This window comes from Rhinopithecus bieti, unplaced genomic scaffold (genome assembly GCF_001698545.2).
Source record: "Rhinopithecus bieti isolate Rb0 unplaced genomic scaffold, ASM169854v2 scaffold_70550, whole genome shotgun sequence".
Taxonomy (NCBI): domain Eukaryota; kingdom Metazoa; phylum Chordata; class Mammalia; order Primates; family Cercopithecidae; genus Rhinopithecus; species Rhinopithecus bieti.
In genome coordinates, this window is record NW_016826791.1 from 206,907 (window position 1) to 234,312 (window position 27,406).

At 55.2% G+C, this 27,406-nt stretch overlaps 2 protein-coding genes and 1 long non-coding RNA gene across 10 annotated transcripts; 2 read left to right on the forward strand and 1 right to left on the reverse strand.

The window, feature by feature from the left end:
- The first annotated feature begins 35 nt into the window (after window positions 1-35).
- KCNJ14 (potassium inwardly rectifying channel subfamily J member 14) lies at window positions 36-11,225 on the forward strand. 3 transcript variants are annotated; one of them, XM_017863655.1, is made up of 3 exons: window positions 36-613; window positions 7,336-8,104; window positions 9,788-11,225. In XM_017863655.1, exons 2-3 carry the CDS (start codon window positions 7,391-7,393, stop codon window positions 10,382-10,384), a joined length of 1,311 nt encoding a protein of 436 aa, XP_017719144.1. In that variant the 5' UTR covers window positions 36-613; window positions 7,336-7,390; the 3' UTR covers window positions 10,385-11,225. The 3 variants fall into 3 exon arrangements, with proteins under 3 accessions (XP_017719144.1, XP_017719145.1, XP_017719143.1); XM_017863656.1 differs by having other exon boundaries at window positions 7,339-8,104; XM_017863654.1 differs by lacking the exon at window positions 36-613 and having other exon boundaries at window positions 6,927-8,104.
- LOC108523122 (uncharacterized) lies at window positions 11,090-14,730 on the reverse strand. The gene is made up of 3 exons (XR_001883700.1): window positions 14,597-14,730; window positions 12,195-12,233; window positions 11,090-11,553 (listed from the first exon to the last, which is right to left on the reverse strand). It is a non-coding gene; the product is annotated as an uncharacterized LOC108523122 (long non-coding RNA).
- Window positions 14,613-27,406, forward strand: CYTH2 (cytohesin 2). 6 transcript variants are annotated; one of them, XR_001883698.1, is made up of 13 exons: window positions 14,613-15,111; window positions 15,938-16,085; window positions 16,189-16,255; window positions 18,552-18,670; window positions 19,493-19,573; window positions 20,080-20,192; window positions 20,357-20,505; window positions 21,023-21,135; window positions 24,237-24,315; window positions 24,444-24,515; window positions 24,607-24,761; window positions 24,960-25,178; window positions 26,637-27,406. XR_001883698.1 is itself a non-coding variant. In XM_017863649.1 (12 exons), the coding sequence occupies exons 1-12, from the start codon at window positions 14,637-14,639 to the stop codon at window positions 25,045-25,047; spliced, it is 1,656 nt and encodes a 551-aa protein (XP_017719138.1). In that variant the 5' UTR covers window positions 14,613-14,636; the 3' UTR covers window positions 25,048-25,225. The 6 variants fall into 6 exon arrangements, 4 of the variants coding, with proteins under 4 accessions (XP_017719138.1, XP_017719139.1, XP_017719140.1 ...); XR_001883699.1 differs by lacking the exon at window positions 26,637-27,406 and having other exon boundaries at window positions 24,187-24,315; window positions 24,960-25,225; XM_017863649.1 differs by lacking the exon at window positions 26,637-27,406 and having other exon boundaries at window positions 21,023-21,134; window positions 24,239-24,315; window positions 24,960-25,225.

The window sequence follows — 27,406 nt, forward strand, 5'->3', positions numbered from 1 at the left end:
GTTTGGGGGTGGGGAGGAATTTGGTGCCCCCTGCCGCCAGGCTGCTAGGCTGGGGGAGGCCCCTGGGAGTGCAGTGCAACCCTCCCTCCGCCCACTGGGTGCTGCCATGTTCTGCCTTCTCTGAGTGTCCTTTCATCTGGAACTCACTCGGGCTCAGTGACAGGGGCCTTGCCCCTGCCCCCCACCAGCTGATGAAGGCTTCATCTCAGGGAACTCAGGAGCCCCCATTTCTCCTTCAGTCCTTCTCCCCTTTATCAGGTTTCTTTCTTTGTGTCCCCCTCTTTCAGAGTCTGTCGTCCCCCACTGTCAGTTTCCCTGCCCCCTAGTCGCTGTCTCCTCCGCCGCTGTCTCCTGTCCAGCTTGCCTGGGCTGTGGCCCAGCCGCTCTGCCTGGCCGGCCTCCCTGGCTCCCCCTCTGCGGCTCTCAGCTAGCCCCACCCCCAGCCCCCCTCCATCCAGCCTCTGATCCGTCTGTGGACTCCGAGGTCAGGTGCCTGTCACACGGCCCCTGGGACCAAGGACAGACTACAGCCCCTTGGCACCCACAGAGGCTTCCCCTCAGCCCTAACCGAGGAGTCCCCAGCGGAGGGCATGGGGGTGGGCCGCCCCACCAGGTACGTGCCTCCATGCAAGGCCGCCCTCAGCCATCCCCTCCTGCTCTGCTGCATCGCCCCATCCACCCCTCCCCAGCATCCCTGCCCTCAGCGTGGCCCCCTCAAGGAGGTCCTGTCTTTCCATCAGCGACAGGAGAATCTACCCCCAGGTTCCGTGCCTCCACCTCTCACCCCATCCCCATGTTACACATTTTCTCACTGGCTTCCATCCTTTCAAAGAAAGTCTCTCTCTCTCTCTCTTTCTCTGTCTCTGTCTCTCGCTCTCCCCCGCATCTCTGTCTCTCCCATCTCTCTGCCTCTCTGTGTCTTACACAATTTCATCTCCCCATGTCGCCATTTCTTAAAACATTTCTTTTTTCTTTTTCGTTTTCCCAATTGCCTTGTCTACCTCTGTCTCCTCTGTCTCCCTCCATCTAGGTCTCTGTCCCCCCCTCTCTCTGGGTCTGTGTCCCCCTCTGTCTCTGAGTCTCTGTCCTGTCAACGTCTCTGTCCCTTTCTCTCTGGGTCTCTGTCCTTTCTCAAGGTCTCTGTCCCTTTCTCTCTGGATCTCTGTTCCTTTGCTTCTGGGTCTCTGTCCCCCTCTCTCTCAGGGTCCCTGTCCTGCTTGGTCCCTGTACTTTTTCTTGGGGCACCCTCTCAACACCCCTCCTCCTTCCCATCTCTGCATGTCCTTGTCTTTCTGCAGTCTCTGCTTTCCAACCTGCCATCCATCCCCCACTGGTAGGTGGGGAGCAGCGGGGAACACCCCTGGTTTTGGAAGAGTGAGAGAGTGTTTATTTGGGTGGGTGAGGGTGGGGCCTGGGGGTGGGGCTTCTTGGCCTCAGATTAGACAGTGACTTTGACACGAAGTTGAAGCACCTTAAGCCCTGGATGTCCTTTATATGGAAACATTAAGCTGCTCTTGCAGGTCAGGGGGAGGATCCCTTTCCCTCCCGCCCTGCTTTTGCCAGGGGAGGGGGGTGCCCCGAACTGAGTCGCAGCCAGCCTGGGAGCTGGGCCATGTTGGCCACAGACAGCCCCCTGGTGAAGGTCCCTGTCGGCTTTGGGAAGTAGACGTGGGTCTGCCTCACGGGGCTGAGGTGGGACTGGAGGATTTCAAGGGCAGAGCTCTGGGAAGGAAAGAAAGGCTTAGGACCTGACCGGCATTCTCCCTGGCACTGCGGGGTCTGGCCAGCTCATGGCGTTCCCTGAGCCTGTTCCCCAGCTGTGAAAGGGGGTGATGATCTTCACCTCCCGGCATCCTGAGCGGCCAAGGTGAGCAGTGGGGTCTGAGAGTCCAGTGGGGCTGCGGGCATGTCGGGAGCTCAGTGCGAGGCCTTGCGTGTACTAGGTGTGTTTGAAACCAGAGTGCACTTGGGAAGACTGTGGTTTGGCACTCGAGCCGTGGCTCCCAGGAGGCCTGCGTGGGAGGCTAGGTTTTGCCTCTCCTCTCCCCACTGGCTGAGAGACCTGTGACAAGGGACTAACCTGAGCCTCAGGTGGCTTTTCTGTGGAAAGCTACATCCCTTCATCAGAGGGCTTTGGTGAGAGATGGGCAAGTCCGGGTGAGAGGTCCAGGCTGGGGACTGGGGAGCACAGGTCAGTGTCAGTGCCCATCTGCCTCCCCGGCCCACGGGGGTGGTTCCCGAGGGTGGAGCCAGTGCAGACTGGGGATCCCCAGGCTGGGGAGGGCTGCAGGTGTAGATGCTGCATCCTGATGTTGACCTCCAGACTTGGGCAACAAGCCTATTTCCCCTTTTTGGGAGAACAGTCTCTAACGTGCAGGGTTGTCAAGGGTGAGACAGAGTCAAGGTTGGGGCACACTGTGGGCGCCGGACACAGCCAGGCTGCTCCCCTCTCACCTCAGCCTCAGCTTTGCCTCTGTCAAGTGGGCCTAATGAACCCCAGCGAATGGCAGGGCTGCCCCGGTGGTTGTGGGAAGCAGGTGCAGGGCTTTGGGAGACCCAGTTGGTGCCAAACTTGACGTTGTCTCATGGTCTTCTTTCCCAATGGAGTGTGCCAGGCCCTGCCAAGAAACCCCTGAGGATGCCCAGGTTCCAGCACAAATTATTTAACCCCTGGTATGGTTTGTCCTGACCCAGCCGGTTCCTGGGAAGTTCCCACCACAGGGCCAAGCGTTCGGTAACCTTGCAGTGAACCCTGAAGGCAATGAGGGGTGCAGGTCCATGCCTAGCCCTTTCCTTTCCTCCACCCTGACAGACTGCTGCGATTCCCTCCATTTCTTTTCTTCGTTTATTTTTTATTATTTATTTATTTTTTAGAGACAGGGTTTCGCTGTCTTCCCCAGGCTGGTTCTCAAACCCCTGGCCTCACGCATTCCTCCTGAGTTGGACTCCCAAAGTACTAGGATTACAGGTGTGAGGCACTGCATCTGCCCTCTTTTTTTTTTTTTTAAAGAGATGGGGTCTCACTCTGTTGCCCAGGCTGCAGTGCAGTGGTACCATCATAGCTCACTGCAGCCTTGAACTCTGGGTTCAAGTGATCTCCTACCTCAGCCTCCAGAGTAGCTGCATCACCATGGCTGGCTAATTTTTGTTTTTAAGATAGGGTCTTGCTATGTTCCCCAAGCTGGTTTCAGACTCCCGGTTTTAAACAATCCTTCTACCTTGGCCTCCCAAAGTGCTGGGATCACAGGTGGGAGCCACAATGCCCAGCTCCCCCAGGCCTCCTGCCTTTCACAGATGAGAGAGCTGAGGCTCAGGAAAGGATGTGACCTGTCGTCAGTCACACACCTAGTAAATGGCTCAGCAAACTGAGTCTCTGGAAAAGAAAGCCAGAGATCCCAGGGGACATGGTGGGTGAGCAACTGAACCAGGATCGGGCCCTTATCCAGAAGGCCCTTCCTGGTCTTTTAAGAAGTCCCAATTTCCCCACCTCAGAATTGAGGAAACCGAGATTCAGAAAGAGTTGCCAAAGATCAGAGGGTCAGGCATGAGCCCATTTCATTTATTTTACAATAGCTTCATTGAAATCTAATTCACATCTCATATCATACACTCATTACAGGGTATAATTCAGTGGCTTTTCGTATATTCACAACTGTGCAGCCATCACAATTAATTTTTTTTTTTTTTTTTGAAACGGAATCTTGCTTTGTCGCCCAAGCTGGAGTACAGTTGCGCAATCCTGGCTCACTGCAACCTCTGTCTCCCAGGTTCAAGTGATTCTCCTGCCTCAGCCTCCTGAGTAGCTGGCATTACAGGGGCGCATGCCTGTAATTACCACACCTGGCTAATTTTTGTATTTTTAGTGGAGACGGGGTTTCACCATGTTGCCGAGGCTGGTCTCAAACTCCTGACCTCAAGTGATCTGCCCACCTTGGCCTCCCAAAGTCCTGGGATTACAAGTGCCAGCCACCACACCCGGCCAGCATAATGTTTTCGAGGTTTATCCATGTTGTTGCATCTATCAATACTTCATTTGTCTTGATTGTAAAATACTATTCATTGGATGAATATACCACATTTTATTTATTCGTTAGTTGGTTGATACTTGGGTTTCCACCTTTTGGCTATTATGAGTAATGCTGCTGTGAACATTTGTGTACAAGTTTTTGCCATCTGTTTTCATTTCTCTTGGGTACATAAGTATGAGTGGAATTGCTGCGTGATGTGGTAATTCTATGTTTAACCATTTAAGTAACTGCCAGACTGCTTCCTACAGCAGCTGCAAGTTTCCATGCCCCCCAGCAGTGTATGAGGGTGCCAATTTCTCCACATTCTTGCCAACACTTGTTTTTTTTTATTATAGCCATTCTAAGTGGGTGCAAAATGGTATTCCTTTGTGGTTCTGATTTGCATTTCTCTGATGGCTGATGATGCTGAGCATCTTTTCATATGTTTATTAGCCATTTGTATACCTTCTTTGGAGAAATGTCTGTACAGATCCTTTGCCCACTTTTTTGTGCCTCAGCCTCCGGAGTAGCTGGGACTACAGATGTGCACCACCAGGCCCGGCTAATTTTTGGATTTTTAATAGAGATGGGATTTTGCCATGTTGGCCAGGCTGGTCTCAAACTCCTGAGCTCAAGTGATCCAGCTTCCTCGGCTTCCCAAAGTGTTAGGATGACAGGCGTGAGCTGCTGCGCCTGGCCCCCTTTGCCCACTTTTAAATTGGGTTATTTGGGCTGGGCATCAGCCAACATGGTGAAACCCTGTCTCTACTAAAAATACGAAAATTAGCTGGGATGGTGGCGTGAGCCTGTAAGTCCAGATACTCAGGAGGCTGAGGCAAGAGAATCTCTTGAACCCGGGAGGCAGAGGTTGCAGTGAGCTGAGATTGCAGCTCTGCACTCCAGCCTGGGCGACTGAGACTCTGTCTGAAACAAAAAAAAGGTGGGGGGGTGGTTATTTATCTTTTCATTATTGAGTTGCAAGGGCTCTTCATATAGGCTAGATACAAGTTCCTCATCAGGTATATGATTTGCAACTACAGTATCTTCTCCCATTCGTGGGTTGTCTTTTCCCTTTCTTAAAAAATTTTTTTGAGACACGGTCTTGCTTTGTCGCCCAGGCTGGAGTGCAGTGGTGCAATCATAACTCACTGCAGTCTCCAACTCCCGGGCTTAAGCCATCCTCCCACCTCAGCCTTCCAAGTAACTAGGACTACAGATTTGCATTACCACATCTGGCTAATTTTTAATTTTTTGTAGAGCAAGCCCCTTGCTATGTTGTCCGGACTGGTCATGAACTCCTGGGCTCAAGTGATCCTCCTGCCTCAGCCTCTCAAAGCGCTAGGATACAGGTGTGTACTACCTCACCTGGCCTCTCTTCACTTTCTTGATAGTGTCTTTGGGAGCACAAAAGTTTTTTAGTTCTGGCCGGGTGCAGTGGCTCACGCCTGTAATCCCAGTACTTTAGGAAGCCAAGGTGGGAGGATCACTTGAGGTCAGGAGTTCAAGACCAGCCTGGCCAACATGGTGAAACCCCATCTCTACTAAAAATACAAAAATTAGTCAGGCGTGGTGGTGCATGCCTGTAATCCTGGCTACTCGGGAGGCTGAGGCAGGAGAACCCAGGAGACAGAGATTGCAGTGAGCCAAGATTGCGCTACTGCACTCCAGTCTGCGTGACAAAGTGAGTCCGCCTCAAAAAAAAAAAAAGTTATTTAGTTCTGATGCAATTCAATTGATGTAATTTTTTCCTTTTGTTACTTTGCGAGCCTGTTTGTCAACCACAGTCAACCTCAGAGCCCTGAGGCATCTCTCCATGCTGAGAACCAGTTAGACCTTACAGTTAGGAGCATGAACTCTGGAGCTGGATGGCTAGCATTTAAATCCGTTTACTTAGCTGTGGTCTTGGGGAAGTTACTTAAACTTTCTGTGCTTCAGTTTCCTCATCTAGAAAATGGGGATATGGCCGGGCGCAGTGGCTCAAGCCTGTAATCCCAGCACTTTGGGAGGCCGAGACGGGCGGATCACGAGGTCAGGAGATCGAGACCATCCTGGCTAACACGGTGAAACCCCGTCTCTACTAAAAGACAAAATCTAGCCGGGCGAGGTGGCGGCGCCTGTAGTCCCAGCTACTCGGGAGGCTGAGGCAGGAGAATGGCGTGAACCCGGGAGGCGGAGCTTGCAGTGAGCTGAGATCTGGCCACTGCACTCCAGTCTGGGTGACAGAGCGAGACTCCGTCTCAAAAAAAAAAAAAAAAAGAAAATGGGGATAATGATGTCTGCCTCATAGGCTTGCTCTGAGGCTCAAATATGTAAATTCATGTAAAGTGCTTACAACAACCTCCAAACTGTATAAACAGTATAATTGATAGAACACAAATTATGAATTCAGTACATAGATTTAGCACTGTATAAATGCATGCTGTAATTATTGTGGCACTTGCTATAATATCCTTATTGGTATAGTATTTTCTGTTGTTATTCAAGTATCTTCTATAGTATCGTTGCTGTTTATGCTGCATCTTCCAACTTGGAAGGGGAGTATGGGCCAGGTGGGGTGGCTCAGGCCTGTAATCCCAGCACTTTGGGAGGTTGAGGAGAGAAGATCGCTTGAGGCCGGGAGTTCGAAACCAGCCTGAGCAACATAGTGAGGCCCCTGTCTCTATAAAACAAAAATTAAATTAATAAAACATTTTTAAAAAGAAGGTGGCTGGCCGGGCGCAGTGGCTCACACTTGTAATCCCAGCACTTTAGGAGGCCGAAGCGGGCGAATGACGAGGTCAGGAGATTAAGACCATCTTAGCCAACATGGTGAAACCCCTTCTCTACTAAATTACAAAAACTTAGCTGGGCGTGGTGGTGCGTACCTGTAATCCCAGTTACATAGGAGGCTGAGGCAGGCGAATCACTTGAACCCGGGAAGCAGAGGTTGCAGTGAGCTGAGGTTGAGGTGAGCTAAGACTGCGCCACTGCACTGCACCCTGGCGACAGAGCAAGACTACGTCTCAAAAAAAAAAAAAAAAAAAAATTACCCAGGCGTGGTGATGTGCGCCTGTAGTCCCAGCTACTCAGGAGGCTGAGACAGGAGAATCGCTTAAACTTGGGACGCGGAGGTTGCAGTGAGCCAGGATCGTGCCACTGCACTCCAGCTTGGGCGACAGAGCGAGACTCTTTTCTCCAAAAAAAAAAAAAAAAAAAAAAAAGAAGTGAAGTGAGTATAGTTCCACCTATTTGACAGATAAGGCCACTAAGCCCCACCGGGGAGCATGCTTGGCCGATGAGCTCACCCATTCCTGGTACCCCTGACGTTTCTGCCGGTTTCTTGTCCCAGCAGGTTGGGGGCGCCTGCCCCCCACTAGTCCAAGTGGAGGGGGTCCCTCCGCCCAATGGGCCTGGCCAGGGCCCTACGCCGCCTCAGCGGCGCCTTGGATTCGGGAGACAGCCGGGCGGGTGATGAAGAAGAGGCCGGGCCCGGGTTGTGCCGCAACGGGTGGGTGCCGGCGCGGGTGCAGTCACCGGTGGGCCGGCGTCGCGGTCGCTTCGTCAAGAAGGACGGGCACTGCAATGTGCGCTTCGTGAACCTGGGTGGCCAGGGCGCGCGCTACCTGAGCGACCTGTTCACCACGTGCGTGGACGTGCGCTGGCGCTGGATGTGCCTCCTTTTCTCCTGCTCCTTCCTCGCCTCCTGGCTGCTCTTCGGCGTGGCCTTCTGGCTCATAGCCTCGCTGCACGGCGACCTGGCCGCCCCGCCACCACCTGCGCCCTGCTTCTCACACGTGGCCAGCTTCCTGGCCGCCTTCCTCTTCGCGCTGGAGACGCAGACGTCCATCGGCTACGGCGTGCGCAGCGTCACCGAGGAGTGCCCGGCCGCTGTGGCCGCCGTGGTGCTGCAGTGCATTGCCGGCTGCGTGCTCGACGCCTTCGTCGTGGGTGCTGTCATGGCCAAGATGGCCAAACCCAAGAAGCGCAACGAGACGCTGGTCTTCAGCGAGAACGCCGTCGTGGCGCTGCGCGACCACCGCCTCTGCCTCATGTGGCGCGTCGGCAACCTGCGCCGCAGCCACCTGGTCGAGGCCCACGTGCGTGCCCAGCTGCTGCAGGTGCGGACCTCCGCGAGCCCTGGGGGATTGTGGGAGATGTAGGCCCGAGGGTGAGGGGCATGCGGGCCTGGAGGGGGCGTGGACTACAACTCCCAGCAGCCTCTCAGGCCTGTGGCTTGCGAATGGGTCACTGGGCAGTTGGGGATGTAAACCCAAGAGAGAGGTCTGTGACCAGCTCTTCCTGGAGGCCTGGACTTGGGACATACAGAGCTTTCTGTGGCTTGAGGATGGGCTGCCTGTGGGTAGCCCCGAAAGGGCCACACCTGGCCTGTCAAGGTCCTGGGCCATAATTCCCAGAAGCCTCTGGGTCAAGGGACCTGCCCAAAGATGGGGTGGCCTCAGATGCAGCTTTGCGNTGCCTGCGTGACTGTTCTATTACTCGGGTGTACAATTCTCACTGGACCCTGTGGCATAGACGGGGGCCTGTGACTTGAGGCTCCCGGGAGAAGCAGGCCCTGGAATGGGTGCAGCTCATCACTGTGGAGCACAGTTCTCCAGGCCTCTAGGCGTGGGGTCCTGCAGCTCTGTGGGGAGATTCATTCCCCAACTCAATGGCCCATTGTGTCCCACCAGCCTCCTGCCCTCTGAGAGCAGGGTGGGAGGTGGCAACGAAACGAAACTGCACCTCCCATTGGCCCCTGGGATAATGGCTCCCTCCCGTGCCCTGAGGAAGGGGCCTTAGTATTCCTAGAATTGTGGTCAAATTGCTCAAACATCTCCGTTCCCAAGAAACTCTGGGCCAGCAGCTGCCATTGCCCAAGTAAAGTGACTTTAGAACTCTGGGTTGAGGCTGGACTTGGAGAGGATCAGGGGTGGTGGGAGCTGCAACTCCCAGCCGCCTCTGGGGTTCCTCTACTTGGGGCTCCCGGAGACAGTTACAAGAGGAGGATAGGTGCCCACCTCCCACTTCTATCTCCTGCCTGATGCTTTGAGATGCCAGGATTCATGAATCGGAGGGACACTGGCTCTTGCAAAAGTTTGTGGGGCAGTGACTTGGCCTGGGAGGTGGCTATGGAACCCGCGGGTAGGTGGGGGTGAAATACCCACACTCCCACAAAGCTTGCTCACACAGAATGACATGGAAGGGTTTGCAGTTGCCCTGGCAGCTTGGATAGCTCAGGGGAGAGCCCAGGGATAAGCCTGAGGCAGTGGTGGGTACAGAATGTTGGACCTGTGTTGCCCTAACTCTCCCTTCTTGTCATCTGGTTTATCTTTCTCTGGCCACATACTAAAAGCCATTTTTCTCCCCCTCCTTCTCCAATTCTCTGTTGGATGTCATTCTTATTTTCTGTTGTCGCTTCGATTTCATCTCTGTCTTGCTGATTTCTGTGTCTGTATGTCAATATCACTCTGTCCCTCTCTCCTCCTTCTCTTCCCCCGCCACACCCCTCTTCCCATTTTCTGTCCCCAAACCCTGAGTCTCTTTCCTCTCTCTTCATCTCTGGGTCTCTGTCCCCCCTCCTCCCATCCTGGATCTCTGGCTCCCTCACTGTGTTTCTGTGCCCTCCCCTGCATCTCTCTGGGTTGCTGGCCCCATCTCTGGATCCGTGTTCTCACCCTTTCCTTCACTCCTGTGGTCTTTACCTTCTTTCTCTGCCTCTCTTCCTCTTTCTCACTCCCTCTGTCTCTGCCCATCTCTGTGCTCCCTGCTCTCTGTCTTTGGCTCCTCGCCTCCCGCTGCAGCCCCGTGTGACCCCAGAGGGTGAGTACATCCCGCTCGACCACCAGGATGTGGATGTGGGCTTTGATGGAGGCACCGATCGTATCTTCCTCGTGTCCCCCATCACCATCGTCCATGAGATCGACTCTGCCAGTCCTCTGTATGAGCTCGGACGCGCCGAGCTGGCCAGGGCTGACTTCGAGCTGGTGGTCATTCTCGAGGGGATGGTTGAGGCCACAGCCATGACCACACAGTGTCGCTCGTCCTACCTCCCTGGTGAACTTCTCTGGGGCCATCGTTTTGAGCCAGTTCTCTTCCAGCGTGGCTCCCAGTATGAGGTCGACTATCGCCACTTCCACCGCACTTATGAGGTCCCAGGGACGCCGGTCTGCAGTGCTAAGGAGCTGGATGAACGGGCAGAGCAGGCTTCCCACAGCCTCAAGTCGAGTTTCCCCGGCTCTCTGACTGCATTTTGTTATGAGAATGAACTTGCTCTGAGTTGCTGCCAGGAGGAAGATGAGGACGATGAGGCCGAGGAAGGGAATGGGGCGGAGACGGAAGACGGGGCTGCTAGTCCCCGAGTTCTTACACCAACCCTGGCGCTGACCCTGCCTCTGTGATGCAAACTGATGTAGCCTTTCCTTATGTGTGCCCCCTTCCCCAAGGTAGCAAGATGGAGAGATAGGGCTCTCTCCTGGGATGGGGGCAGGTGTTCCCTAAGACCAACAGGCCTGCTGGGTAAATGACTAGGTGGTAAGGTTCTGCCATGTCTGGTGACCCACCATGGACATACTGGACCTTAATTTTAATTTCTCTGCTTCTGTGTTCCCTCCTGAGACCCCTTTATGAGCCTGATTCCTGAGTCTCACCAGAGTTCTGGATCACCCAAGAGGAAAAGACTGGTGATTCTAGATCCCTCTATATGGGGGCACCTGGATTGTTGACCAGGGTGAGAAACCAATGGTATAGACTGCCTCTGGGGAAGCACGTTGGCAGTTCTTGAACAGCATCAGAGATCAAGAGTTTGTAGGTCTGTATTTACCTAAGCTTCAAGGGAGTGTTGCTTCTCAACTCAGCCAACTGAGCAGCAAATCATTTGTTCTAGACCACCTAAGGAGGGAAGGTTATGGAATGCCCCCAAGTATGCAAGATCATCTTGATTGACCAAAGACAAAAAAAAAAAGAAAAGAAAAGACCTGTGGTTCTAGAAAGCTCATTAGTTGAGATTCTGAGTCTAGGTTGACCACAGAGGCAAGCACTGGTGACTCTAGGACAGGTTTGACCTGGAGAGTTGAACTACTCTAGAAACTAAAGAGTAGTGTTTCTAGAATGCACAAAACATTGTTGAGTCTGTGGGTTTAGAAAGACTTAAGTAACAGATTAGGAGTTCTTGATATTAGACAACTCCAACTTCTGGCTGTAGAGCACCCAACCAAGAGAATGAGCAATGCTTTGAAAGGATCCACGGGGTGGGTTTTTTTTAAGTGCCATTCTAGAATGTCCAAAGGGAATCAGGATTCTGTGGCTCTAGACTGATCACAGAGTCAAGGAAGCAGTGGCAATTCTAGATGTCTGAGATTTTGCTGGTTCCAGCTTGGCCAATGGAGTTGAGAATCTCGATGATTCTAGATGACTTCTTGTGGTTCTGTAATGCCAAAAGGAATGAAGGCTCCAGGCATCCAGAGTTGTCCATTACCAAAGCCTGTAAGTTCTCATCACCTCCAGGTGGACTTCTTAGCAGTGCCAGGAGGTGGACTCAGGACTTGAGAAGCAACAATTCTGGGTTGACCTAGAAGTTGAAGGTTCAGGTGAGGCCCTGTAGGGCACAGGGCTAATTAGTGGACAAGGGAAGGGAGAGGCCCAGGGCTGGTGAGTCTAGAATGCTCTGGAACCCTACACCTAGTGATGTGTGTCTATTTCTTTTTTTCTTTCTTTCTTTCTTCTTTTCTTTTTTTTTTGAGACAGAGTCTTGCTCTGTCACCCAGGCTGGAGTGCAATGGTGTGATCTCAGCTCACTGCAACCTCCGCCTCCCGGCTTCAAGTGATTCTCCTGCCTCAGCCTCCCGAGTCGCTGGGATTACAGGCATGAGCCACTATGCCCGGCTAATTTTTGTATTTTTAGTAGAGACGGGGTTTCGCCATGTTGGCCAGGTTGGTCTCGAACTCTCGACCTCAGATGATCCACCTGCCTCGGCCTCCCAAGGAGCTGGGATTACAAGCATGAGCCACCATGCCCAGCCGTGTGTCTGTTTCTTAAAGATGTTATACATATGTATATTATATATATATATAAAATATAAATACAGATATCTATTTTTTTCCCCTGGTCCCTACAACAGGCTTAAAGATGGAGCACTAACTAATTGGAATGAGGTCCTTTTCAAGGACCCCAGAAGCTTTGCTCTAAATCCCAATACTGCCTCAACTTACTGTATCACTTTGGACTCCTCTTCATGTCAGTTTCCCCATCTGTAAAAATGGGATATTGGAACTTGAAGTTATTCAGGGGCCTTTCCAGCAGGATGAGCCCTCGCTTCACCGAGGGTGGGATGGGCATTTGAGTCCTGGGGACTTCCTTCCTCTCCCCAGTGCTGGGTCCTACGACCTTCCAGGAGAGGCTGGATGTAAGATACTCTTAGAGGCTGGCTCTGAACTCGGGGGTCTGAATCACAGGGCAGGGGTGGGCGTGGGCTGTGGCTAACAGCCAGAGTCACTTCCCTGGCCCAACTTGGGGATCTGGGGAGGAGGAGGTAGCTCTGGACACTAGGGTTCTTCCCATTGTGGGAGAATGACTGTTTTAGGGGGAGACCCGTCCCCCAGATTAAAGAACTGGGAGCCCTAGAGGGTGTGTCTGTGAATGTGCTTCTCGGTCCTCGAACCTGGCCCCCTGCCCATGCTGCCATCTACCTAAGTGCCCCGCAGGCTGGGAGCCAGCTGCAGAGGGAGCCAGTGACAGGGAGGAGGACGTGTTCCCACCCTGTATTCTGGACCGAGGGCAGCCACTGTCATTGCCATTCAGCCTTCACAAGTGATGCATCAACCCAAATGCCCCCATCCAGCTTCTCCATCTCCCTTTATCCCTCGGAATCCCCATGTAATAACCGGATGGGATTAATTAGCTGGCGGCTCTCTCAGCTCAGGGTGTCTGGGGTAGGTAGGGACAGGGGCAATGGAAATGCAAGGTTGGGGAAGGATGTTAAGTTGGAAGTGAAGGGGCAGGGAGGGGGTTTTGTTTGGAAGGAGAGTGGGAGCAGGGCAGCCCAGCCTGGGTCTCCACTGGGGAGGGCAGGGCCTGGGCCACTCATAAAGGTCAGTGAGGGGATTAGGAGCCTCCATATCTAATCCGGCAGCTTAACCAGGTCCTGGCCCCAGATCCGTCTCCACCTGCCCAGCCCAGGGACAGAAAATGAGGACGAGGCCCAGACACTACTTCAGCCCCCATTACGGCTTCCCTCTTTACAGGGGTGCCTGGGTTCCCCATTCCGGCCAGGCCTTTAATCCCATTCCCTTACAAATAATGGGACCTAGAGGCTGGGGAAGGGGAAGGGGCCTCAGAGGAGGGAGGAGTTTAAGAAGGGCAAGGTTGGCCAGGCACGGTGGCTCACGCCTATAATCCTAGCATTTTGGGAGGCTGAGGCGGGTGGAGCACCTGAGGTCAGGAGTTTGAGACCAGCCTGGCCAACATGACGAAACCCTGTCTTTACTGAAAATACAAAAATTAGCCAGGCATGGTGGTGGGCGCCTGTAATCCCAGCTACTTGGGAGGCTGAGGCAGGAGAATCGCTTGAACCTTGGGGGTGGAGGTTGCCGTGAGCTGAGATCACGCCAGTTCACTCCAGGCTGGGCAAAAGAGCAAAATTCAGTCTCAAAAAAAAAAAAAAAAAAAAAGCAATAGTATGAGAGGACAAGGGGGGACATGAGGGGAGCCAGGGAGGAAGAAAAGGCTTCCGAGATGGGAGAAGGAATCAGAGAGGTGGGAGGACGCTGAGGAAAGGGGAGTTGTCTTAGCGGAAGGATGCTTGGGGAAGGGAGGAATCTTAGGAGGATGTTAAGCTAAGGGGAGGAGTTTGGAGAAATGAGGGAGGAGTCTGAGCGGCAGAAGGTGCCAGGAAGGCTGAGCCTGTGCTTTCACTAAATTTGATCTTCCCCTCTTCCATTCTCCATGACCGATACCAAATAGCATAGCATTTAGAAAAAAGAGTAAATCTTGGCCAGGCGCGAAGGCTCACGCCTGTAATCCCAGCACTTTGGGAGGTCAAGGTGGGTGAATCACTTGAGGTCAGGAGTTCGAGACCAGCCTGGCCAATATGGTGAAACCCCGTCTCTATTAAAAATACAAAAATTAGCTGGGCTTGATGGTGCATGCCTGTAATCCCAGCTATTCGGGAGGCTGAGGCAGGAGAATTGCTTGAACCCGGGAGGCGGAGGTTGCAGTGAACCGAGATCGCGCAACTGCACTCCAGCTTGGGCGACAGAGCAAGACTCTTATCTTAAAAAAAAAAAGAAAAAGAAAAAACGAAGAAGTCTTTCGTTTCACCACTCCACGACTCCGAAGAGGCTGAGGGGGATGGGGAGGGCATAGATGGTCGTAAGGAAAGAGTTTGGAGGTAAGAAGGGGCTGAGAGGGGAAATACACGGAGAAGAAAAGCAAAACAAAAAGAGGCCGAAGGCTGCTCCCGGTTGCCTGGCAACCTCTGCGGTCAGAAGCCAGCATGGCCTGCTAGGAGGTGTGGCTTACGGAAACAAGCCAGTTATAGCCCCGCCTCCTGGCAACAGGATTAACCAAGTACTGCCCCCTAGCAACGGATTATTGGAGGCGGGGTTCGGTTTACCTAGTCTCCAAGTGTCCAAGGCCTTTGAGCAGGCGCAGAGATGGCTGTACTGCGTAAGTCCGCCCCCGCGCAACACCTTTCTGCGGCTTCCCATTGGAGAGCAAGCCTGTCAAGTGCTTTCTCTTGTTTCGGAGGCGGGGCCTCCTGCCCTGCCTGCACTCCGATTGGCCTCGCGGGCCGTCTACCTCCGGCCGGACATACCGACATCAGCTTTTTGTACGACTGTTGGCCCTGGAAGACGATCCTTTGGTGGCGAGGGCGGGGAGGAAAAAAGCGTCCACTGTGGATTGGACGGTGTCAAAAAGAGGGGCGGTCCCTACTGAAGGGGCGGTTGGGCGACCAAGGGAGAGTCTTTTCAGCGCTGAGGACTGGCGCTGAGGAGGCGGCGGTGGCTCCTGGGGCGTTTGAGCGGGCTCACCCGAGCCCGCGGGCCAACGCGGATCCAGGCCCGACCGGCGGGACCGCCCCGGACTCCCCGCGGGCCTTCCTAGCCGCCATGGAGGACGGCGTCTATGGTAGGTCGGGGAGGGGCGGGGTCGGCTGGGAGCTGCTGGAGTCTTTTCTCCTGAACGTTCGGCCGCGAACGTTTCCCTCTGGCGCGCGCCGCCCAGAGGCGTTCGGCCCAGTAGTAGACTTGTGGCGCCGCTTTTGTGGGGCGCTGGACGGGCATCCGGCGGGGCCCGAAAGCGGGGCGTTCCAGGCCATTGTTTGGGCTGAGCCTGTTTCCGGTGGCGGCGGGAGGGGCGGGATGGAGCGGTGGAGGCGAGGCCGGGGCGGAACCATTCCCGCTGGAGGGGCGGGCAAGCCCAGCGTCTGCCGGGGCCGGGGAGGGGCGCTCGGGTTGCGGGGAGGGGAGAAATCTTGGGGGGCGGGGGCCTTCGATGTCCCACCCCACCTTCCCAACTCTCCGGAGCTGTCATCAGCTCCCCCGGCCGTAGTGACTGTTCATGGACCCAGGAGTCCCGATAACCAGGTCCCCAGCTACCTCGCCAGTAATGGAGTCAGAAAACCAAGGCCTCAGTCCCCTTCCAAGTAATGGACCTAGAAGTTCAGGCCCCCAACCCTTTCTTCCCTCAAACCTAAGAGCTCAGGCACCTATTCCCCTTCTCCTTCAGACTCTGGAATCCGGGCCCCAAGTCCCCTCCTCCCGCCAGGACTCAAGAGTTTAGAGCCCCGGCCCTTCCTCCTCTGCACGGAGGAATCCAGGCCCCCAGCCCAGTCTTCTGTGCAGACATGGAAGGCCCTTATGCATCCTCTCCCAGCTCTGTCCGCCCCCAGATTGCAGGAATTCAGGCTCACAGTCCCCAGCACTGACTTTTAAACCGTGACCCCGACCCCTAGAACCCCCAGACCTGACTCCGGAGGAACGGATGGAGCTGGAGAACATCCGGCGGCGGAAGCAGGAGCTGCTGGTGGAGATTCAGCGCCTGCGGGAAGAGCTCAGTGAAGCCATGAGCGAGGTGGAGGGGCTGGAGGCCAATGAGGGCAGGTGAGGGCTGGGGCGGGTGACCTGGGGGGCGTGGGGTTGACTGAGGCCAGGAATGCCCAGGCATTGACCCCCCCATCCCCCACCCCGCTCTCTGCTCCTGCAGTAAGACCTTGCAGCGGAACCGGAAGATGGCAATGGGCAGGAAGAAGTTCAACATGGACCCCAAGAAGGTGCTTGGGGCCACAGGACTGGGATCAGCTGGGCAAACATCCAGGCAGGGGCTTCTGGCACCTCCGGGTTCCAGAAGCGTGATGGTTCCGGGTCTATTCTAGGTGGACAGACTTGGTACTAATCCCTGGATTCAGATACTGGCTGTCCATTTGTTCTCTGAACACTGACCAGGTGTTCCAGCCCTCCTGACTCTTGTGTTTCGTCCCCTGCCTTGAAGGTTGTCTTCCACTTTCTACTTGTATGGGCGCACTTCTTTTGGTCCCAAGATGAGCTGGAGTCTTGTAGGGGCTACAGACAAAGTGATATGCACAAAGGAGAGTTGACCTCCCTCAGGCAAAGGTGCCATGACGGAGGTATCAGGGTAGTAAACTTCTGGAGGAGGCAGGCTGGTGGAGTCAGGAAGGGCTTCCTTGAGGAGGAGACATTCAGGTCAGGTTTGAAAGATGAGTAGGTGTTCACTAGGTGGAGGAAAGGCTTTTGTTCACTTACTTTTTTTTTTTTTTTTTTTTTGTGAGGCAGAGTCTTGCTCTGTCACCCAGACTGGAGTGCAGTGATGTGATCTCGGCTCACTGTTACCTCCCCGTCCCATGTTCAAGTGATTATCCTGCCTCAGCCTCCCAAGTAGCTGGGACTACAGGCTCCCACCACCATGCCTAACTAATTTATGTATTTTTAGTAAAGATGGGGTTTTACCATGTTGACCAGGCTGATTTCAAACTCCTGACCTCAGGTGATCTGCCCACCTCAGCCTCCCAAAGTGCTGGGATTACAGGCATTGAGCCACCATGTCCGGCCTGTTCACATACTCATTTAACACCCGTTTTCTTTTGTTTTTTTTTTTTTTTTTTTTGAGACGGAGTCTCACTCTGTCGCCTAGGCTGAAGTGCCATGATGCAATCTTGGCTCATTGCAAGCTCTGCCTTTTGGGTTCACGCCATTCTCCTGTCTCAGCCTTCCGAGTAGCTGGGACTATAGGCGCCCGCCACCATGCCCGGCTAATTTTTTGTATTTTTTTAGTAGAGACGGGGTTTCACTGAGTTAGCCAGGATGGTCTCGATCTGCTGACCTCGTGATCCGCCCGCCTTGGCCTCCCAAAGTGCTGGGATTACAGGCGTGAGCCACCGCGCTGTGCCTTTAACACCCATTTTCTGAGGCCTCTCGAGAGCCTGATCCTGTGTAGGGCAATGCTGGGGACCCAAAGAAGAATTAGATGCTGCCCTGTGCTCAGCTCCTGGACATGGATACCACAATTCAGAGGAGATATGGCAGTAGTAGAGAGGTCTTCATAGCACAGAGAGCGAGAGAAGCCTCCAGTCTAGCAAGGGGAGTTCACAGCCCTTGAGGGACTGCATCTGCTCAAGGTTGTCACATTATTCTTTCCTGAAGCAATTGGAATTCTGTTCAGTCATTCAACAAATGTTTATTGGCTGGGTTCGGTGGCTTATGCCTGTAATCCCAGTGCTTTGACAGGCCGAGGCGAGAGGATTGCTTGAAGGCAGGAATTTGAGACCAGCCTGGGCAGCATAGTGATAACTCATCTCTAGAAAAAATAAAAATAAATAAATTATCCAGGTGTATTGGTGCATGCCTATAGTCCCAGCTTCTCAGGAGGCCGAAAGGAGAGGATCCCTTGAGCCCAGCGGTTCGAAGCTGCAGTGAGCTGTGATCACGCCACTGCACTCCAACCTGTGCAGTAGAGCGAGACCAGGTCTCAGAAAGAAAAGAACATGTTCTGAGCATCTGTTCCTTGCCAGACCCTGTTGTTGGTGCTGGAATTAACCAGGCAAAGGCAGAGAGGGTAGGCCATGAGGTGCAAAGGCCATGAGTTGGGAAGAAACCTATTTAAGACCTGTGAGGGCCGGGCGTGGTGGCTCAAGCCTGTAATCCCAGCACTTTGGGAGTCCGAGATGGGCGGATCACGAGGTCAGGAGATCGAGACCATCCTGGCTAACATGGTGAAACCCCGTCTCTACTAAAAAATACAAAAAACTAGCCAGGCGAGGTGGCGGACGCCTGCAGTCCCAGCTACTCGGGAGGCTGAGGCAGGAGAATGGCGTAAACCCGGGAGGTGGAGCTTGCAGTGAGCTGAGATCCGGCCACTACACTCCCGCCTGGGTGACAGAGCGAGACTCCGTCTCCAAAAAAAAAAAAAAAAAAAACCTGTGAGAAGACTGAAAATGAAACCTGGCCCTGGTCTGTTGAGGGTGGGGGTAGGTCTGCATGCTGAGGTTCCCAGGGAGGTGAGGGGGGTGGCTTTCTGGCTCTCAGCACTGAGACCTTGTCCCCACTCACCAGGGGATCCAGTTCTTGGTGGAGAACGAGCTGCTGCAGAACACACCCGAGGAGATTGCCCGCTTCCTATACAAGGGCGAGGGGCTGAACAAGACAGCCATCGGGGACTACCTGGGGGAGAGGTGCGGCGCCACTCCGCTCCTGGGGGCCCTCCCTCCCACTGCCCACGCCAGGCTCCTGCCCTCACACCGGCAGCTCACAGGTGGAACAGCCCTGCAGCCTCCCCACAGAGAGGCCCTGGCAGATGAGTCTTCTGTCTGGACTGTGACAGAATGGACTGACACGGGCTAGGGGAGCCTGCGGCCACCCGAGAGCATCTGAGGATGCGGGGCCTTCTGGAATTACCTGGGGGTTGTGGGGAAGCATCCATTTATATCTGAGAAGGGTGGAGAACATCTCTCAAGTGTCATGGGAGCATGAGAACCAGGGGTAGACCATGGCTGTGCATGGGCACTGGGTGGCCATCTGGGAGCTGTGGGGACCATTGGGCCCTTGTGGGGAGCCTAGGAGTTGTAGGGGTCATTTGGAAGCCTAGAATGCATGGGACTGGACATCAGGTAGTTGGAGGCCATCTGTAGACGTCTGGGAATCAGGGATTTACAGAAATCTGGGGTGCATGGGAAGCATCTCTGGATGTCTGGGGAGTGTGGGGATCATTTGAGAGAGGTGACAGTAGATAGCATACATGTTTGCGGGATTTCTCCCAACTGTACAAAGGTCTGGCCTAACCTGGGTTCCCAAGCCATATATTCCTCCCAAGAGTGTGTTCTGAGCATCCCCCACCCTGGGGGCAGGCCTGTGCGAGAGCCTAGCAGGAAACTTCACCCTCCGCAGAGGGCAGCTGTGGTGCAGTAGAAGGGGCACGACTTCCCCAGGGCCTTGCCTCCTGCCCACTCCTGCTGCATCTTCTCCAGACTACATGTGACTTTGTCCTGTCCTTCCAGGGAAGAGCTGAACCTGGCAGTGCTCCATGCTTTTGTGGATCTGCATGAGTTCACCGACCTCAATCTGGTGCAGGCCCTCAGGTGAGTGATGGGGAGGGGTTTGGAAGGCCAGGAAGGTACCTCTCAGGGCCTTCCTAGTTACAAGTGACAAACCTTAAGAAAAAAACAGAAACAAAAGCTAGAGAACTGAGTGCATCCTGCACCATGAAAGTCCAAGGTTATGGTCTCCTTCAGGCATAGCTATATCCAGGAGCTCAAATGGTGGTCAGAAAATCGACTTTCTTTGTCTCTTGTATTTGCCACTGTGTCAGCATTGCTCTCTGCAGACCCTCTTACCTGGTAACAAGCCACAACCAACCCCCAGACCTGTCTAGCAAACTTAGCAGAAAGAGGCTATTTCTGTACCGCTCCACGACACTCCTATGGCCAGTGCCCATTGGTCAGATTGGATCATGTGACCATACTGAACCACCTGCTGAGGCCGGAAGGTTGGGATTCCTCATGGACCAGTTCCTATCACAGGGACTGAGAGTGGGGACAGGCTCCCGCCAGCCCTGGCATGCATTCATGGCCCCTCCGCAACCCAGGCAATTTCTATGGAGCTTTCGCCTCCCCGGAGAGGCCCAGAAAATTGACCGGATGATGGAGGCCTTCGCCCAGCGATACTGCCTGTGCAACCCTGGGGTTTTCCAGTCCACAGGTGCGGGCCCCAACTCCTGGGTCCTGGGAAAGAGGAGACGGGGGCCCAGACTCCTAGGTCTGAGGGAGGGAGGGGGCTGGGAGCCAGGAGTCCTGGGTCCTGGGGAGTAGGGGCAGTGGGGGCTGACATGCCTGGGTCGTCACCACCTGCCCTGTCTGGTGCAGACACATGCTACGTGCTGTCCTTCGCCGTCATCATGCTCAACACCAGTCTCCACAATCCCAATGTCCGGGACAAGCCAGGCCTGGAGCGCTTTGTGGCCATGAACCGGGGCATCAACGAGGGCGGGGACCTGCCTGAGGAGCTGCTCAGGGTCAGCCCCCCTTCCTTGCCCCTCAGCCCTGTCCTTCTTCCTGCCACAGACACCCCCACCCCACCTGTGGTCTCCTAGTGCCCGAGCTGTCTGCCCTCACCCCCAGGATGGTGCGATCATGCCAACTCCTGCGTGATCTTTTTCTTTCTCTCTGGCTGCTTCTCTTCTTGACTGTCTCTCTCGGGCTTTGGCCCTGACATTTTTGGCCTGTCTGTCTTCTCTCTCTCTGGCTGTCATGCTTTCTGGCCCTTGATTGGCCTCATTCCCCATCTGTCTGTTTCTCTGAGGACGTAGCCAGCTCCTCCACCTGTCACCAGGGCATCTCTTCTTTCCTCCCCCACCTCGGCCTCTCTTCACTTCTCTGCCTTTCACTTCCCCCTCCTCCCCAGCCTGCCCCTCTTTCTTCCCCACCATGAGTCATCTCACCCCTGGTCTCGCTGCCTCCCACCCTGAGTAACCCTTGGCGGGGTGGGGGTCCCAGGGGCCTTGAATGGCTGATGGAGCCTTCACTCCTCAGAACCTCTACGACAGCATCCGAAATGAGCCCTTCAAGATTCCTGAGGATGACGGGAACGACCTGACCCACACCTTCTTCAACCCGGACCGGGAGGGCTGGCTCCTGAAGCTGGGTACGTGCCCTCTGACCCCGCTGGTCCCTCCACAGGGGGCCGTTCGCGGGCCTGGGCCCTGGACTCAGCTTCCACACAAACCTGCTGCCTGAACTGAGGCAAATGATTCGACCTCTCTGAACCTCAGTTTCCCACACCCAAAAAATGGTGCTGAAAATGAAATCAGGCCTGTGCGCTGGGCCTGGCCTGTAGTAAGTACTTCCCAACCCCTTTTCTTTACCCCCAAATGTTCATGGAGCCCTTCTGTGCCAGGCCCTGGGCTGGGCTGAGGATGCAGTGAGAGGCAGGTGACATTGTCCTTTTGTGGGGGAAGAGTTCACTGAGGCTTATCTCTACTGCGTTAACCCAGCCCAAGGGAGCCAAACCCCTGGAGGCTGTTATTCCCCTTGGCAAGAACTCCCAGGGTCCCAGGCAGGACTGACCCTGCACTCCAAGGCATCAGGCCCAGAGCACTGGCTGATCCAGGAGCCATCCTTCCCGAAACACCACCCACAGGCAGAAAAGAGCCAAACAGGCGAGGAAACCTGTCCCAGATTCTGGCTCCCGGCTGGGGAGGGAATAGCCAGGGCTGGTGCAGATGAGTTGGGAGACCCAGCTGAGATGGAGCGGGGAGTCTTCGTCGTAACATGAGGCACTGGCACGTTCAAGTTTGGTTAGCATGGATCAGACAGGATCGTAGCATGATGGGGGGTTAGCACGAGGACTGGAGTGGTTCTCAGCCCTGGCTGCACGTGAGATTTGCCTGGGCACCTCGAAAACTCCGGTGGCCAGGCCATAGACTCCTGAGGTCAGGCTTTCGGGAGCAGAAGGGCCATCAGTCACCATTTAAGCTCCCAGTGCATAGCTGAGGTTGAGAGACACCGGCCCGGAGCCGTGCCTGGTAACAGTAGGTGCCACCTGTGTGTTAGATGTGGTTTATAATGGAGAAGCGGTGCACAGCTGCTCCAGAGAGACAGATCTGGGGAGTTACAGTCCAGCACAGTAGTGGAGGCTTCCCGTGGCAGCAGGAGAGCCCACAGGAAGCTTCCAGGTCAGTGAAGGGAGTCAAGGCCAGGCTTCTCAGAAGGAGGTTGGACAGGGCAGCTTTGGCCTCTTGAGTCTTGGGGGCCTCTCCATGTGGAACTGTGCTCTTCAACCAGGGCATCAGTGCCTCCACAGATGCCAGGGTCTCCTGGTAAATGTAAAATATGCAAGTCAGGCTGGGCATAGTGGCCCACCCCTGTAATTTCAGCATTTTGGGAGGACAACGCAGGAGGATTGCTAGAGGTCAGGAGTTTGAGACCAACCTAGGCAATATAATGATATCCCCATCTCTACAAAAACTTTAAAAATTAGCTGGGCCTGGTGGTGCAGGAGGATTGTTTGAGCCCAAGCAGTCGAGGCTGCAGTGAGTCGTGATTCTGCCACTGCACTCCAGCCTGGGTAACAGAGCAAGACCCTGTCTCTATAAGATAAAAGTAAAACATACAAATCACTGTCCAACCAACACTCCGGTCCAGATCCCTGCATTCGATCCAAGGGAGGCAGACTGCTGGGGGAGACTAAGAGTCCTCGAGGTGCCCCTGGCAGTGAGTGGGCCAGAAAGAAGCAGGAAGGTGCCAGCGTCACGCGGAACTGCTTTCTTCAAAACTGCGCCTGTCAGGCCGGGCGCGGTGGCTCAGGCCTGTAATCCCAGCACTTTAGGAGGCTCAGGCAGGCAGATCACTTGAGGTCAGGAATTCGAGACCAGCCTTGCCAACATGGTGAAACCCCGTCTCTACTAAAAATACGAAAATTAGCCGGGCGTGGTGGCGGGCGCCTGTAATCCCAGCTACTTGGGAGGCTGAGGCACAAGAATTGCTTGAACCCGGGAGGTGGAGGTTGCAGTGAGCCAAGATCACGCCATTGCACTCCAGCCTGGGCGACAGAGCGAGACTCCGTCTCAAAAAAAAAAAACAACTGTTCTGTCAGCAGGAACCTGTCCCATTTCCCAGATGAGGAAATTGAGGCTCACGCCTCAGTTTGGCTTTGAGTCCCATCTAAGATTGCCCAGCCCAGGGACATCTGTGACCAGAGGGCCTCTGTTCCCTTTGTGCCAGTTCGCAAGAAGGACCTCTTCCTTAAAAGATGGAAATACAGGAGTGGAGATTGGTGATGGTGGTTGCTACTCCATGCCTAATAAAAGCCATTCTTACTGTCATTGTTTAACCTTGGGTCCACAAGGAAGCCAGAAACAGGTCATTTTGCTACAGGAAGGTGGAGGCTGAAGTGAGTCTCCAAGCTGGAATTCAGAGAGTCCAAGAGAGTGCCCTGAGGTCACACAGCCAGTTTGTGCAGGAGCTGAGATGGGCCCCCACGCCCTCCTCAGGCCAAGGACTGGGGGTTTTGCCTTCTCCCCTGTGGTGCCACCTCCAGGGGAGAGGCACTTTTACCATGTCGAGAGAGGACCCTCCTGGTCTAGGACAGACCTTAGGGAGTAGGCTGGCGCCCTGTACCGAAGCAAGGGGTTTCCAAGGCTCCCACCTGGGGCTCATGGCCCTTGGCCTCTCTGGGAGGGAGGGGCCCTGACCATCGCCCCCTCATGTGGATGTAACTGGTTTTCTTCCCTCTCTCTCCCTCCCCTCCCTCTCTGCGTGTTTCTCTCCTGTGTTTGCCTCTCTGTCCCACCCCTGCGCATCCCTCCCTGCGCCCACCCTATTTCTGTTGTCTGCGGCTCTTGGGGGTGCTCCATTCTCCCGCCTTCCCTTCTCCTGCACCTGGTCCTGCCTGCTTTCTCGCTGTCTGCCCCAGGAGGTAGGTACACGACCTGTCTTTGTCTCCCATCACTAGACGAGGGGAGGGAGCTGCCCTGGCCTCCTGCCCACAGGAGGAGGGGGCTGGGGGCTCAGGATCCTGGGCTGGGGCTGACAGACTTAGAAAATGTGGAGCCCCAAGCTGGGGGTGGACGATTCCTGGAGCCCCAGCACACCCGGCCCTGCTTGTCTGTCGCCCCCCACGCAGTGGCTTTGTCCTAGGCCCCAGGAGCCCCACCTCTACCGCTCTTGCTCTGCTTCTCATGCCCCTCCTATCTCCCAGAGGCCCTGTCCCCCGTTGAGCCCAGGCCCCTCCCGCCCCTTCCCTTCCAGGGGGCCGGGTGAAGACGTGGAAGCGGCGCTGGTTTATCCTCACAGACAACTGCCTCTACTACTTCGAGTACACCACGGTGAGCGGGGCCCGGCCGGGCCCTTGGGTTCTGGGAGGAAGGGCTGCGAGCCTGCACTCCTGGGGCTGAGGGAGGCAGGCTGGGGTGAGGATTTGGAAGTCTGAGTTCTGTCCAACTTGCTTCTTCAGGACAAGGAGCCCCGAGGAATCATCCCCCTGGAGAATCTGAGCATCCGAGAGGTGGACGACCCCCGGAAACCGGTAAGACCCTCTCTGTACACCTTCCTGCCAGGGCAGGGCCTCCTCTGCCCAGGGCTGGCTCTTACCTGCGCCCTTCCTCTCTCGTCCCCAGAACTGCTTTGAACTTTACATCCCCAACAATAAGGGGCAGCTCATCAAAGCCTGCAAAACCGAGGCGGATGGCCGAGTGGTGGAGGGAAACCACATGGTGTACCGGATCTCGGCCCCGACGCAGGAGGAGAAGGATGAGTGGATCAAGTCTATCCAGTGAGCCTGGACTCCTGGGTCTGATGGAGGAGGGGCTGGGGCCTGGACCCCTGAGTCTGACTGAGGAGGGGCTTGGGGGTCAGGACCCCTGGGTCTGATGGAGGAGGGGCTGGGGGTCAGGACCCCTGGGTCTGAGGGAGGAGGGACTGGGGGCCTGGACTCCTTGGCCCTCATCCTGGGACCCCTCCCTTTCTGCAGGGCGGCTGTGAGTGTGGACCCCTTCTATGAGATGCTGGCAGCGAGAAAGAAGCGGATTTCAGTCAAGAAGAAGCAGGAGCAGCCCTGACCCCCTGCCCCCAACTCCATTATTTATTACGGAGCTGCCCCGCCTCGGTGGCCGGACCCCTGGGCCTTGGGGCTGTGGATCCTGGTTCCCTGTTTGGAAAATTCACCACCTCTAGCTCCTCTCTGTTCTTTGTAATTAACACGCTGTTGGTAATCTTATTAATTATTTAACCACTTGGCCTGCTGACCCCCTCATTTCTTGGGATTGACGGAGCCGAGGTGCTCGGTGGAGCCAGCCTGTTTCCCTGGACAGGGGCCTGGACTCGCCTGTGTCTGTGGGTGCTGCCTGGGTGTGGCTCCTGGGGCCTGTCCCGCCGGGTCTGTTCTGGTTTCACCCCGAGCGCAGCAGGAGTGGAGGAAAGGGAGAAGGTTAATATGGTGGAAGTCTGGAAGTCTAGAGTTGGAATTGGCCAGGGACGGAGTTTAGAATGCAGGGGTTCAGGGTTAAGGTCTAGCATTCATTCTAGAAGTTGCCTGACAGCCATCAGCCAGTTATGCTACAGCCATCAGCTGGTTCCCATCTTTGCTTTCTTGGGGCTTGAGGTCTTTGAGGGGCAGGAGATAAAACTGATGAGGTGAGCTGGGCCAGGGCTTTGAGGACAACCTGGAGCTGGAAGAACTATAAATGTGACCACCTCAGGGAGGGTCAGGGAAGGATGAGTGGGGAGGTGGCCATGTTCTGCAATGGCCTTGGTGATGGGATGTCCTGAAGGGCTGGGCACCCTTAGATGGGGCCAAGAGGGCTGCACTATGGGCTAGTGCCAGAGTCAGGCTTGTCTGTCCCCAAAGGATCAGCCTCCTTTGGAGGACATTTTGTGTCAAGGATAGGGCTGAGGACCGGTGTTCTTAACGTCTTACGTAACTGAGATTCTCGACCGCCAAAGAAATATGAGGATCACCTCTATGAAGGTCAAGTCTTGGCATGCGGGGTACCCCTGAATCCTGGGCTAAGGCCTGTGCCCTTTTGCCCTCCAGTTGGGGTATACATGGTGTCCCCAAAGAACAAGGGCTCGTGGATCCCGAGAAGGGTGCGATGGCGGATTGGGAGGTCCCATGTCACTCTCCCATGCCCGCCTTTAAAGCCGAGGAGCTCTTTAGTTAAAAAACAGATAAACAAAAACCTGCTACTCCTGGCAGGGCCCGGGACAGGGACGTGGGTCGAGAGGCATCTGTGGCGCTGAGGCGTGCTGCGAGTTGTAGTCCCTCCCGCCCGCTGTGTTCGCTGTTGAGCTCTCCGATGGGGTCTGGCGCTTGGGAATTTTGGGCCTTTATCCCTGTCCCGCCCTTGGCCACAGGCACCCGCCGGCCTGAAGGGTCCTGCAGTGCATGTACCCTGCGCTCCTCCGCGGGAAGATGGACTACAGTTCCCGGCAGGCTGTGCGGCGCCCCCGCCACGGTAGACCCAGACCAGAGGTTTTCCGGGCGTCAGTTTCCCGAGACTCTGTGGCGGTGTTTGCCTTCTTTTCCTTGGTTCGATCCCGTACTTTTGTGGAGGGTAGAGAGGAGGCTTTGACTGCCGTGGCCCCAGGGACTGGTGGGAAATGGAGTTCCAAATGAGAAAATAGAATTCCCCACTTCTCTTTCCCACAGGTGCCAGGGAAGTGGAGTCATCGACCCAAGAAGGTCATGGGAGATGAGGTCCCGGGGTAAACAGCGGGTCCTGCCACTAGGTCACCCTTTCCTGCCGCCTCCCCGGATGAACTGCGTGCAGGCCGGCCGGCTCCGTTGCAGGCAGAGGCAGGAAAAGGCGCGGAGCCCGCTCGTGGCGAAGAGGGGAGTGCGGTGGAAGGGGAGGGCAGAGGCAGGCGGCCGGTCGCGTGGGGCCTGGGCCGCCCCAGGAGGGCCTCTGGATGGATTCTTAGCAGATGGAAGCCGTGCAAGGGCAGGAGGCAGGGGCCTGACGTGTTTGGATTGAGGTTGCGGGAGGGGCCCCTGGCTGCTGCAGGGAGAATAATTTGGAGGCGAGCAGGTAGGTGAGAGGAGACTGTGCGGTGCAGGATGGCGTGGCTGTGGAGGCGGAGAACAATGGACCACGCTAGGAGTCTTGAAAGAGGAGCCAAAAGGACTTGCTGAGAGCTGTGCAGCTGGTGAATGACAGTGCTATGGCCGAGGTGGTCGAAGAGTATTTTAGGGGAAATCAGTCATTCCGTTTTGACCAAATTAAGCTGGAGATGCCTGTGGAACATTCCAGCCAGGCTGCACCACTTCACACTGATCTTCAGCATTGCCCACAGTCCATCTTCCGCCAGGGCCTGAAGATTCTGACTTCTGGCTCCCTCCTCACCCAGGGCCCCTAAGCTCCCAGCACGCTTCTTTTTTTTGTTTTGTTTTGGTTTTTTTTTTTTTTTTTTTTTTTTTTT

Coding starts and splice junctions, on each gene's coding strand:
- KCNJ14 (XM_017863655.1), top strand. CDS start 7,391: ATGGGCCTGGCCAGGGCCCTACGCCGCCTCAGCGGCGCCTTGGATTCG. Junction 8,105..9,787: donor TGCGTGCCCAGCTGCTGCAG/GTGCGGACCTCC, acceptor CTCCCGCTGCAG/CCCCGTGTGACCCCAGAGGG.
- CYTH2 (XM_017863649.1), top strand. CDS start 14,637: ATGGCTGTACTGCGTAAGTCCGCCCCCGCGCAACACCTTTCTGCGGCT. Junction 16,256..18,551: donor TCAACATGGACCCCAAGAAG/GTGCTTGGGGCC, acceptor CCCACTCACCAG/GGGATCCAGTTCTTGGTGGA. Junction 20,193..20,356: donor TGGGGTTTTCCAGTCCACAG/GTGCGGGCCCCA, acceptor TGTCTGGTGCAG/ACACATGCTACGTGCTGTCC.